Genomic DNA, 13,911 nt, shown 5'->3' on the forward strand with positions numbered 1-13,911 from the left:
CTCTGAGCACCTTCTCCCCACCGCGCCCATCCCACTCCCCGTGTCACCCAAACTGCGACTCACCTGCTACTCCATGTCACTTTGGTCTCTCTTCACAGGGGTCACAGGCACCTCCCCATTGACGCTGTCGGTCCCGCTAACGGACATCAAGCTTCTCCGCTCCTTCTGATTTGACTTGTGTTCCACTTTCGTCACTCTAAACCTGAGGGGGTGAAGAGCAGGTGTGGTGGGTTTTGCTTTCCCAGGAAACAAGACTCAAGAGTGAGTCAGAAGTCTAGAGGGTCCCAAACAAATTCAGCCAAAAGGTGGGACATCAATGAAAAACTCCACATTCAATAAGGGGAGGGGGGCATTCCTACCCACAAATGCCCCTGTCCCCTGCCAAACCTTCCAGGTGACTTTCCGTCAACACATCACACACTCTGCTGGATACTTTCTAGAGCATGAAAAATGCATTAAAAAGCATGAGCACTCAAATTTTAAACAGCCTCAGGGTTGTGGTTCCCAACAAGGATATGGATTGACCATCGGTTGTTTTAACCACAGAGGGTGGGCTAAAGGCACAACTAGCTTGTAGTTAGACTGATGCTACCAGAAGGTTCACTTGAGAGCTGCCTTAGTCAAGTGCACCCTCAAACAGTCTTATCTCTGCAGACACACGGCCAGAGGGGCCCCAACTGTGTCCTTTATCAGCATCAGTTGGCAGTAGGGTTTCTCTATGTGTTTGGCTTTTGACTATTTTTTTAAGAAAATGGGGGCTGATTTTCATGAAGGATTTAGGAAAAAGTTCAGGAAGTTAAGGAAGGGATTTTCATGAAGAATTCAAAAGAGAAATTAAGGAAATTGACTCAGTTTGACTGAAGTCTTTCATAATAGCTTCTCTCAAGTTCTGGTCTAAAATTCCCTTAAAACGATCTAAAGGATAATACATTCTCCTTCTTCGTCGTCTAAATGAGCTCACCAACCACAAGGAGGAGGGAGCCTCTGTGGAAGTAAAAGAAGGATCAGGGAAGCCGGCCATAAGCAAATGCTCAAGAAAGAGAACTAACTGCATTTGGGCATTGACAAGACCCACGCTGAATCTCAGCTGAAAATTTCAGCAGATTTTTTTTTTTCTAAAGCAAACAAAATACGCTTTGTCTAAACAAGCCCCAGGTTCTCATTACATGCCGCACTCACAAATTCCCATGACTCTGCCTCTTAATAAAACAGTGTGGTCATGAGTTGCAGGCTTCTGCTCTAAGTGGGAAACAGCCCTGCACTCTCCTCCTTGTTGCTTGTGCAACAGAGGCTAACACTCCGTCAGATCAAAATCATAATAATAACAGTAGCCAACAGCAGAGGGCACAGTGAGTGCCAGAAACTGGCCTAAGACCTTCCCGTGAGTCAACTGATTTAATCTTCCCAGCAACCCCGTGAGGTGAGTGTTACGTCCTCCTCGTGTAAGAAAGGGGGAAACTGAGACACAGAACTATGTGAGCAAGTTCAGAAGCAGTCGTGCCAGCACGCAAACGAGGGAGATGCGATGAGTTCAGACCCCTCACTCCAGAGCATGTCTGTAGAGAAAGAAGAGCCAATCGGCTGGCTCCCCGCACCCAGCTCCAGCACACGCACTTGTAACCACAACCCCTGCTGCTTTCCCAAACGCCGCCTTTGCCAGCTGGTTCCTGCCTGGGACTCAGGATGGCTGCAGCGGACCCTGCAGGAGACCCCCCTGCACCAATGTTCTCCACGCCGTCCAATGGATTCACCCCTGGAAGTGCGAGCGCTCTATACCACAGAGAGGCCCCAAGGCCATGGTAGCCGAGGACAGGTGCACAGGACAGAGGTAACGTGACCAAAGAGAAAGCAGTCGCAGGAATCCATGTAGGCAAGTGAGGTCCAGACAGCAGCCTGGGCACGAAGATGAACTGTGCCCCTTCTAGGCCTCTCCCATCAAACCTCGTAGGAACGGTCTTCCTTGTTCCTTCTCCTTCTGCCGGCAGATGTGGCAGAGCCACGAGAGGGAGAGCACCTGGGCAGCTACTCCAAGAGCCGCCCGCTGGTGTGTCAGTCCGCACAAGCGCAACACAAACTTCTGTGTGAGGTTTGGGCTTTATCGGTTAGAACCCGTGCACCGGCGAGCATCATGGGTCAACCTGACTGGACGAACAGACCCCCAGAGAGCAGGGACCACGTTATTTTTGGGTGTCTCTGTGAGCCGTTTCCAAGACAGCTTCATCAGCTCTTAGTCCAAAGACTGAGAAAAGACTGCCCTGGCCAAGTGGGGTGACTGTCATCAAGTCCCTTAAGACACTGAGCAGACAAGAAGGCCCAGGACAGAAGAATTTGGTTTTCTCTTTATTACCTGCCCTCGAACGTTGGCCTCTTGGTTCTTGGGCCTTCAGAATGGGGCTGATGACACCGGCGGCATTCCTGGGTCTCCAGCTTGCAGACAGCCGTTTGTGGAGACCTCTGGCCTTCATAATCATGCAAGCCAACTTCTATAATAAATCTCCTCGTATACATATCTATATATATCTATTAGCTCTGTTTCCCAGAGAACCCTAATACCGCAAGTTATTAAATTTTTTTTACCTTAATTAATACACTTGACATATGTTCTAGCATAGCCACCTCTCAGGGTTCTTCTGCTGCTGGAAAAATGTAGAACTCAGAGCAGAAGACGTGGAGAAAGACCAGAGCTATAACCGGAACCAGGCTTAGGACATCATACTCTATATTTAACAGGGACACACAAATCCACACAGCCCAGCATGTCACAGAAACAGCCCCTGTCACACAAACCCAAAGACTCCACAGGGATCTTACCTGCCAACGGAGAGAACCGTGACCTCTCCTTGACGCCTTGCATGGCCCTGTTTGGACTTGTTGGTGGGTCTTATGAAGTGCCACCGTTTGTGCCTACACCGCTGACACACGTCCCTCTCGACAGCCCCGCCCACCGTGTGCAGATGGTGGCCACAGATGTGCTTCCCCGGGGTGCCTCCTGGTGACAAGGGCCCAGGGCTCACAGGTGGGCTCCCAGGAGTGCTGGGAGTCACTGGGCTAAGGTGGAGAGAAAGGAAAAGGTAGAATAGGTTACTTAAAAAAAGGACTAGTTGAGGCAAGCTCTCCCCTGTGAGGCAAGGAGCGGCTTTAAATCACAGCCCAGCACCTGCCAGGGTCTCTAAACAAACAGATCCCACGAACATACGTGCTTTGAAGAAGAGAAAACATGTAAATTCCACATGAACGATCAAACAATTTAAACTAGGAGATCTGATCCAGGCTGACTATTGCATCAAAGGAAGAAAGCTTTTAAGTCAAGATCTCAAAAGGGACACTCCAGAGATGTTGATGGTGTTGACAACAGTACCAGAAACAGATAACATTCGTATTCTGAGCATTTCATACATGTTAATTCTGCCATGTTTTCAAAACCGATGAGGTTGATATTACGAATTTCCTCATTTTAAAAATGAAAAGTTAACGTAACTCGCCTAAGGCCACGCAGCTAGTAAGTGATGGATCTGAGATCCAAATCGGGAAAGCCTAATTCTAGAAACCATGATCTTAAACCACCATGCCACAGTGCCTCAGAAAACAAGAGAGACTGCATTCTTTGACAGCCTGGAAAAAAATCCAGCCAGACCATCCAAAATATAAAAAGCAGACATATATAGGTCAGATGTTCGCCATCTTCGAAAGGCATACCAACACTCCGGTCCACTAGAAAAGGAGGCTTTAAAACAGGACAGGGCTGGCCTGACCAGGAATCAGCCCTCTGACGTGGTGCAGGTGGGCGGAGAGGTGGGGCGGCATGTCCCCACGGAGCCCGAGCCCTGAGCCCTGAGCCCGGGCCAACAGCCCCAGAGGCACACGCAAGTCTCATGACAGCATGAAGCAGCCTTTCTGCTCCCGGAAACCGGCCCACTTGCACTTTTAAAAAGCAGTGTGCATGGTAGAGGAGACCGTTTCAAACATCAGAGATAGCCAGAAGTTTTCCAGTGTTCTTCAGGGATGCTCTTTAGATCGCTAAAATAAAAACACACAGCAGCAGCTTCCTGATACCAAAAAAATGTGAAATTAACACCACACTGTGGGAAGTCATAAGTTTAACAACATTCATTCGACAAACATTTCTCAAGTCCCTAAAACCCAATGACAGGCACTGTCCATCGCCCCAAAATAACGGAGGCCAACAGGCTCAGAGATGAGATGGTCCAAACGCCAGGGAGGCATCTGTGATCAGGGCTGGAATTGTGAGAGAAATCGCAGCTCGCACATCCCTCTGAACCACACTGCCAGAGCTTCCTAGCCTGACCCACCTGCATTCGGAGGGACCTCGACAAAGGGCACACCTAACACGCCGGTGTGACACACTATAGATTATCTATGATGTGCCTGGTGTACCACCCGCAGAGTAAACAGGGAAAGGTCCAAACTCCTCGCCCTGTCCCTTGGAACAACTTGCCTTCCTGGCCCGTCTTGCTACTATCCGCCGTGTTCTCTGGTGGCCCCAGGCTGAACTCTCTGCTCCACGCTTTTACACTCCGGTGTTTGTGCCCTGGGCTTTCTCCACCTCCAAGCAGTCTCTGCCTATCACGTGTCTGGCTCAGATGGCACTTTGGTGAACCTTCACGGACTTCCCTCTGGCCCCACAGAGCCCTGGGAGCACCTAGTGTTTGCTGTTCCTGAAGCATGGCCATGCCCCCACCATCAGGCCGTGCTCCCCTCATCAGGCCGTGCTCCCCATCATCAGGCCGTGCTCCCCATCATCATAAGGCTTCATGCCCAAGGCTCCTTTTCCCTCCAGCCTAAGCCCTCTGGACTCCAAGATCTGTGAAAGCCCAGCTCTAGCACTGTGCCCAGCACTGAGCAGGCATTCAATAAATGCTCCTTGCTGAAGAAATTAAAAAAAAAAAAAAAAAAAACCTCTCCAGAAATACAGTTCTCTGTAATTCATTAGGAGGGACTATAATCTCAATAGCCCCCCCAAGCCTGATTTTCACTTCATCATCAAGATTCATGGAGGTCTTTCAATGTCCCAAGCCCCTTGTGTTCCTTATAATAACCCAAGCAACTGAGTACAACGGTTCTCTCCACGTGCAAATGATGGAACTTGAGCCCCGGGTTGTGAGTTAACAGCCCACACAGAGCGGCCAATACATGGCAGAGGGGAGACTCCACCAAGGTTCCCAACTCCAAGTCCAACTCCAAATTCTTTATTGTTTCTCCAACCACAATCCTCAGCCAGGGCTGAATTCACCCCAGGGGACCACTGACAATACACAGGGACATTCTGGGTCGTCACACAGAGTGGGGAAAGAGGACACCAGCATTTAGTGAGCAGGGCCCAGGAACGCTGATAAACATCCCAAAGTGTACAGGACAGTTGCCCACAGCTAAGAATTATCTGGCCCAAATGTCAACCAGGCCAAAGCTGGGAAACCTGCTCTAGCAGGTAATCATAAAAAAAAAAAAAAAAAAAAAAAAAAAAAAAGAAAAGAAAAGAAAGAAAAATGTGCCACTAAATGGGGGAGGGGGAGAGATGCACTCACCTTTCAGGGTCTCCCAGGCTGTTATCTGCTACCATTGCCTTTAAAACATCAACATTTGCTAAGGGGGGAAAAAAAAAAGAAAGCAAAGGATTAAAATGGAATGAATCACATGAGCAATCACAGACTTATCACATCAGAAAAGCTGTTGGAGGGAAAATAAAGAGTAGAATTTTAGTATATGTGCTGCCGAAGCAAGCACGGGAAAATAAAGAGTAGAAAAGGTGTTGGGGAAAGATCTGAGGTCCTACAGTTCACAGGGCCCTAGGGTCCCGGAGAAAGGAAGTTTTTCCCAAGGGAAGCCCTAGAAATGGCACCATCTGTGGATAACTTTCACCACGCAGGAATTCGGTACGAGCGACAGAGAATCTACAGATAGGAAAGCGGATCTACCATAGGCCGAGCTTCCTACACATCATTCCAACAGACAGAGAAAACTACTCTTCTTCCCCCTCCGAAACGAAAGGGAAATTTACATGGTACTATGCCCCTGTACTCAACCCACTTGGTTAAACGAATAGCGAGACATAGGTCTTAAGAGACCTGTATTCTAAGAACTTGCATGAGCCTGGCTGGTTAGCCTTAACGTCTGAATACCCACGTATCATCAAGTCTACCCCACACAGAATCAGGGATGTGAGAAGGTTAATTTTCCAGGTGGGCCATTGGCTTAGCTCATCTGCAGGACCATACAAGACCTTAGCTCTGGCCAGATACCTTACATTTCCAAGAGTTGGTCACACATAGAGGTTACCTAACATGAACTGAATTAAATTAGACTTCCAATGTTAATTTTTTAAAAATCCAATATTTTAGGTGGGGGATAGGCTGTCAACCAAAGCAAACTGAATCCAAGCTTCTTGGGTCCCCACCCCACGCTCCGACCCCACAGACACGCATGTTCTTTCTGCCTCTGACAGACTGGTCAGACTCTCAAGGATGAAAGACTGAGTGAGGGTTCCAGCTCCTCTTGGATAGTTAATTGGCAAAGCCAAGTGATATTACTGACTCCTAACCTTTTCATTGATTTTTTTTAAGTGCTGTTCTCATGAGGAACCACAAATTCTCCAGAGACGGAAGAATAAAAAATCACTATTTGCCATGGGAGCCAACAGCAACATTTCACATTTAATGGCTCAAATGACATCCTTGGAGGAGGAAAATTAACCCTAGTTTCAACGCTACTGCTTTTAACAGTTACAGGTTGACAGACTGTTTCTCAACTTTTTAAAAATTAAATTTAAGGGTTTTTAAAATTATTTTATTATTTATTTATTTATTTATTTATTAGAGAGCGAGCGAGCACAAGATAGGGGGAGGGGCAGCGAGAGAGGGAGAAGTAGACTCCCTGCTGAGCAGGGAGCCCGATGCGGGAATGACCTGAGCTGAAGCCAGATGCTTAACTGACTGAGCCACCCAAGTGCCCCCCAATTTAAGTTTTTTAATTTAAATAATTATTGCCCCGCCCAGGAGCCTTTTGCAACATCTTTTTTCTAATCACCCTCTTATGAAATTATAATATCGCAGATAGAGATCTGTTTGTGTACTATAGGCATAGGAAATAATAAGAGTTTCTTTGTCCCCATGATCCATTTCCCCCCCTTCACAACCCTTGCAAGGGCGTAGGTTTCTTAAAAAGAAATATTAATATAGCATACCATCTTTTCTAAAAGAAATAGTCTCTTGGCCCTTCATGACTCCCTGTGACGATGTCCAGGCACATTCTCTAACCCAAGTTCTGACCTAAATAAGACTCCTGTGATTACTGAAAAAGTTTTGAAATGAATTGGCAGAATCTTCTCCCATACAGCAAAGGCATGCTACCCTCTACAAGACAAACGGAACTACGATCTAGTCATGTCTGTCTTTTTCCCTTTTAATTAATAATAAGGATTCAGAAAATTAATTTTTGTGTAGACAAAAGGTTTAGGGAAGACATAATAATTTGCCAGCTGACACTTATTCTCTACCATCATTTACTAAACTTCAAGACTACAGACATTAAAAAGGGAAAACAAAAAAAGGTGTGAAAATAAAGACAGTGCCAATAGCACTCGTAAGAATGGGCTGTCTAAAAACGAAAGTTAAAGAGTTGCCCGAGAAAACTAATCACCTATAAAACGATGACCTCCCTTAGAAAGATGGGATCAGAAAATGATCAAGGAAGATTATTAAAATATATTAAAATCATTCCTAAAACTGCTTTTTTAAATAGACTCGTGTTGTTTCTTCTATATTCCTGAACCTCACCCTACCTCTTAGAAAAATTTTAAAATGGCCCTTGTTTGCTATGAGTGAATTCTTGAAGTGTAGGCTCAAGTTTCTGTGCAAACATCACTCATACCCTCCCTGTCCAAGGAGGTTCGGTATGTGGAGTCATGTGGTTTCCTGGGTTAAGAAAACTTAACCCCACCATTCGGACTTAGACACATGCTTTAATTTGGTTGTAAAATAACTATGAAAGTACAGTCATCTGATGAAGTTCTATTGAATATTATCTCCTCCCTGATTATCACTCACAATTACAATAAACAAGTGTTTCCCGGCACTTGTCAACATTTTGTCCATTGGACTTCCCATCCTGGGTTTCCAGAGAATGGGAGCAGTCAGTTATAGGGCAAGGAAAACCTGTCGAGAACAGGAGAAATTTTCTAGAGGGTAATAATTTCATAAAATGCTTCCTCTCTTCTGTCCTGAATTTCTGCCTGATCCTAGGTATAAAGCAGCAGTCAAATCAGGCAAGAAGAATGCCCTGTTTTTCTCTCCCACCACTCTTCTCTTCAAACATACCCTTGAGGGGTAGTTGGGTGGTACAATCCGTTAAGCATCTGACTTTTAATTTCAGTGCAGGTCATGATCTTCGGGTCCGAGGATGGAGCCCCAATTCGGGCTTCCCACTCAGCAGGGAATCTGTTTGTCTCCCTCACTCTCTGCCCCTCCCCCTGCTTGCATACTCTCTTTCTCTCTCTCAAATACATTTAAAAATGAAATGATTAAAAAAAAAAAAAAGATTCCTTTGCAATCAAAGGCAAATCTCCCAGTCAAGAACTACAGCCACCCCCAAAATCAGAGTGCTGCTGTGTGCCAGCCACTGGCCGAAAGCTTTTTACAGACCTCATCATGTTTGACTCTCCTGACCTCTCTAAGAGTAGACAGAGTCATCATGCCCATTTTACAGATGTAGACACTGAGGCCCTAAAGAGCATAACTGATCAGCCAGCCAGCATGAGAGACCTGGACACAAGCCCTGGTCTGTCTGTCTCTCGGGTGGATGAATTCGACTCTGATGTTCTCCCTCTTACTCCTTCAATGTCCAAGTCTCTACCCAAATGGCTAATAGTTCAATGCTCCAAGAACGTCAGCATGACCAGGATAGCAAGCTTAGGAGACCTCCTCGGTAATGATCATTTGTAACAGAACCCTTGCCATAAAATAAATTGAGCCCCAAGGTAAGAATTTCACAAAAGAATCCCTCTGCCTGGCGTGACTAACCAGGGGCACTTAGACAGTAACCACAATAGTCTTCATTGTCATCGAAGGACACCGTTTAGGGCCTGGCAGAGAGGCTGGGCTATGGACTTGCAGGTAATTTCCAACCACAGAACTCAAGAAAACCCCAATGACCACCCACACAGTTTTCAATTCAATCTACTTAAAAAGATAAATTAAGGGTAGCACTGTCGCTAATCCGAGCCTTGAGATTAGCAAGAAAATAATCAGTATGCGGGTCAGCTGAAAAATTTATCCCTCAAGAGATTTATATAAACTAACCCGATTTGCAATATTTGAGACATGATATATTTAAGCCATAAACAATGTCACCATGAGTACGGGTGAAATATTACCCCATCAGCCAAATTAAAAATGCAAAGCAGAAGACTATCCATAAATCACGACTGCAGTTGTTTTTAAATATGTAAACATAGGCAAAGAAAACCTAAATAAACATAGCAAATGGTAATGGCTGGGTTGTATTTCATTTTATTCTTTTTTTTTTTTTCAGTTTTTAAAAGAAAAGTTATGCTAGGGTGTGTCTACAATTTTAAAAAAAATGGAAAATTAACACCAACAAGGAGATCTAAATAGATACTAAGTTCGGAGACTGTTAATGACACAGACAAAGGATTTAAAAAGGCATTTGTTCTGTAGAGGCTTGAAGCCTCAAAGCAAACTAGAAAGCTAGGTTATAAACTGGGAAGAGACCCAAGTATGGGTCTAATTCCCCAGCTGTGGTTTCGGCACCAGCCACGTCTGGAGAAGGGTTCCAGTGAGGTCAGATGTCTCCCGGGGGCCAAGGAGAACCAAGGGCCACAGAGAGGATTGGAGCCACTCCCCCACGCTCGCAGGTGGCTGGACAAATCACAGGTAGACTAGTGAAAGCATGAACGGGGGAGGGGGAGAGAGAACTGAGGGAGCAGAGGAGGGAGAGGAAGACTGTGCCTTCGGTGTTACTCCAGCGGACCTACCAATCGAGGCAGAGGAAACAAAGAGGCCACTTCCTGAGAACGGACTGCATTAAAATAGAAAAGGGCAGGGGCACCTGGGTGGCACCGTTGGGTAAGTGGCTGCCCTTGGCTCAGGTCATGATCCCAGGACCCTGGGATGGAGCCCTCATCTGGCTCCTTATGCAGTGGGGAGCCTGCTTTCTCCCTCTGCCTGCCATCCCCTCTGCCTGTGTTCTCTCTCCTTCTCTGGCAAGTAAATTTTTAAAAATCTTTTTTTTTTTAGTGTTCCAAGATTCACTGTTTATGCACCACACCCAGTGCCTCATGCAATACGTGCCCTCCACAATACCCAACACCAATCTTAAAAAAAAAAGAGAAGGACAGGGGCGCCTGGATGGCTCAGTTGGTTAAGCATCTGACTCCTGATCTCAGCTCAGGTCTTGATCTCAGGGTTAGGAATTCAGGCCCTCCATGGAGCTCCACAATGGGCATGGAGCCTACTTTAAAAAAATAATAATAATAAATAAATAAAATAAAATAGGAAAAGACAGACCTATTTGCCCATGTGTGGGAGGTGAGGAAATTCTATACTAGGATGTAATTGGGTCATACTAGTATGTATGGGACTAGTATGTAATATGAGACAGCATACCAGATGGTCAAACGCTTCTCCTCTGCCTCCCTGAAGAGCAGGGGTCTGCTGCAGGCGCCTCCCTGCCATACTCCGGCGGTACAAGCTCTGGGCCTGTTTCCTCATCTGCAAAATGGGATGCTCAAAGGACCCACCTACCTCCAGAACGTGGTTCTGAGAATTAGTGAGTTAATGCTTAAGGAGTTTTATCAACTATCCCAGCAGTAGGCGTTATCACTTTAAAAGTTAGAAGTTTCCCATCCCTCCTTCCTGATAAAAGGAAAGAGGAAGTGACAGTAAGTGGCTAAGAAAGGCCTTTGGAGTCAGATGCGCAAGTTCAAATCTCAGCTCTGCCCCTGCCAGCGTGTGGTGCTGGCAAGTCAGTTAAGCACGGTGGGTCTCTCGGTTTCTCAAAGGCAAAATGGGAAGGAAGTATCTGAACCATGAGGTGGTTAGTGCCTAGAAAGCCCTGAGAACAGGCCTGGCACACAGCAAACAGTGCATACTGGGAAGCTGTACGTCAGAACTCCAACCCCGGGGCGCCTGGGTGTCTCAGTCGGTTAAGCGTCTGCCTTTGGCTCAGGTCATGATCTCAGGGTCCTGGGATTGAACCCCGCATTGAGCTCTTAGCTCAGCAGGGAATCTGCTTCTCCCTCTGCCCCCTTCCCCCAACTCATGCACTCTCTCTCGCTAATAAATAAATAAAATCCTAGAAGAAAAAAGAAGAACTTGAACCCCTGCAAAGTTTTCAAGGTTTACTTATTTCTGATGCAACGGTCAGTAGCCCACCTCAGCCCCACACTCACTAACTTGCAGCTGCTCCAGCTCTTAGAGGTTCTGGGCCCTGAGGCTATTGGGGATGCAGGCAAGGAGCCCCACACACTCCAGTAGCTACTGAGGGCCTCGCCCTGTGCCCCTCTGTAATGGTATCCTCCTCAGCTAACAGCCAGTATTTATCTGATCAGGATTCAGTTCATCCTCCCTTTCAGAAGACAAGAGTTCAGAGTACATTCCAGAGGGAAAAATGCTTCTGTTCATAAAGTTATACCTTTTAAAAGTCTGAACACTTCAGAAAAGATCAGGGAACAGGCAAATCTATTATACTAAGCCTTTGAATGGAGGATGTCACAATAGTGCAATGAGGTAACATTACTTATTACCTTCCTTTTACAGAGGAGGAAATGGAGACCCCATGAGGTAAAATGACTTTCCCCAAATCAAGGTGAGGCCAGGATTAGAAGGTGAACCTCCTGGGCTGGCTTTCTGCAAACACCCACACCCACTGACTCTTCGAAAACACACTAGGTGACATTCTTATGGTGGAATAATCTGGAAGCTGACGTATTTCGTGAGCTTAGGTGAAAAGAACTGCCGATGACCAGAAAGATCAACCGGGGAGTTCACACAAATTCTGACTCTTCAAAGGCAGGTTTTTAATAAAACACAAATACGGAATTGTTCTGGAACAGTAAAACATCCATACCTTCATTTTTCATGATATAGTGGACAATCTGCCCAACGGTGTCACTGTTTTCATTCACACTGTCATTCAACTCTGAAAGAGAAGGGAGAGAGGAAAGCGGATTATGATCGGTCACCTCTGTCGAGGCGAGGAGTCCTCACTCAACAGTTTCTAGAATGCTCAGCCGTGGCCTAAGGGTGGAGGCTTTCTTCCTTCAGCCCCAAACCGCCTGACGCTCGGCCCAGAGTGACTCCTCCGGCACACAGACATAACAAGCACCAGAATGATCTATCAACCTCTTCTCCGGTCCAAACACCCACTCACTTCCATGCATGTGTATCGGTCCTTACTACTCTAGTTCTCACTCATCATTTCCTTAAACCCTTAGGGGACATGGGAAGAAAACAGTTAATCAAAAGAAAAAATTCTCCTTGGATTTTCTTTCAATGGCAGACATACTATATAAATGTAGAGCACAAACTTCCTTCTCACACTGGGTCATGATTCATCCATGTTAAGAAGACTCTCCTCTCATTGAAATACACTTCCAAATGACCTACATTTTGGCTGTGGTTGTTTGCCCACAAACTCCATTTACCTTAGGAAACTGTATTAGGTGACAGTCTTCGAAGGAAAATCAAACCTTCACCCTGAAACCTTGTAATTTCAGGGAGGAAGGAAAAGGGAGGGATCCTAGTTAACGGAGAACGAATCAAGGCGTGCAACATCCTGCTCGTGTCCCTGGAAAAGTGTCTTCTCCATCCTCAGTTGGCTTCCTCCTCCACGAAAATGAGCATTTGGCTCAACAGTGCAAATACTGACTGCTAAGCCGGCCTGGGGGGGTGGGGGGGAGCTTGCTTTCTGTTGACAAACACTCGGCTTTGGTTTGCTCATAAGCTACCCATGACTCATCCACCAACCGGGCTCTCTCTCTGCCTCAAAGGTCAGTGGGGGTGGGAAAAACCAACAGGCCAGCAGGCTGGCAAGGGAGGAAGCAGCTCTCCCCACCCCACCCCACCCGCTGGCTCTCTTGAAAGGTGACGGACTCCAAATGTCCCCTTCTGCACACACTGCCTTCTGAGGAGCTGAAAGGGATAAGGAAGGTGAGCTACTCCTCCCCCGAAGTCCAAGTCAGGAAACATCCCTAAAGCATGGTTGAAAAGAACATCAAAGGAAGAAAACAGGATTTTATTTCTTGGATTTTTCCAAACCCTACCCAACAACTCCATGTTAAGAGGAAAAGATAAGACACCCTCAAATTAATACTAAGATACCATTTCTTACCATACTTTAACTGCACTGTTGACACAACTGTTTACTTAATAATTATAAATTCCAATCACACAGGTTTCAGAGAGAACTCCCCTAGCAAAAGTAATACTACAAAACCGATGAGAGCTATTTAAATTCGCTATCGTTCTTATCAGAAGCTCTCCCGGTAATAACAGTAAAGATTCATAGTTACTGAGTGGCCACGTGTGCCAAACATCAAATGCATCTTCTCTCTAAATTCCACAATAATCCTACAAGATGGACATTACAGTCCTCATTTAATTTAAATTAAATTAAAATTTTAATTAAATTGGCATTCAACTACCTAAGATTAAATTCCAGTTAAACTACACATAGCAGAAGTTCAAAGCATATGGAACTTGCCCAAAGCCAGAAGGAATGTGCTGGTAGGTGTTTCATAAGTGAAGGCCAGGTTTCAAGCCCCACGTGTGGTTAGTATGAAATCCATACAGACACACCACCCTACCACCTACTATGAAGACAGATCATTTTGGGGACACCTGGCTGGCTCAGTCAATAGAACATGTGACTCGATCTCCG

General features: G+C 46.0%; 1 protein-coding gene across 1 annotated transcript in view; it reads right to left on the reverse strand.

Moving 5' to 3' along the window:
- RELL1 (RELT like 1) overlaps positions 1–13,911 on the reverse strand; it is a 63,512-nt gene that overhangs the window by 17,681 nt on the left and 31,920 nt on the right. The window contains exons 3-6 of the mRNA XM_004764086.3: positions 12,100–12,171; positions 5,544–5,601; positions 2,812–3,048; positions 64–202 (exon numbers count right to left, since the gene is read on the reverse strand). Coding sequence (XP_004764143.1) covers positions 67–202; positions 2,812–3,048; positions 5,544–5,601; positions 12,100–12,171 — 503 coding nt within the window. The 3' untranslated portion in view covers positions 64–66. The remainder of the gene's footprint in view (positions 1–63; positions 203–2,811; positions 3,049–5,543; positions 5,602–12,099; positions 12,172–13,911) is intronic.

Source organism: Mustela putorius, unplaced genomic scaffold (genome assembly GCF_011764305.1).
Source record: "Mustela putorius furo isolate JIRA1106 unplaced genomic scaffold, ASM1176430v1.1 tig00000083_pilon_pilon_pilon, whole genome shotgun sequence".
Lineage (NCBI taxonomy): Eukaryota > Metazoa > Chordata > Mammalia > Carnivora > Mustelidae > Mustela > Mustela putorius.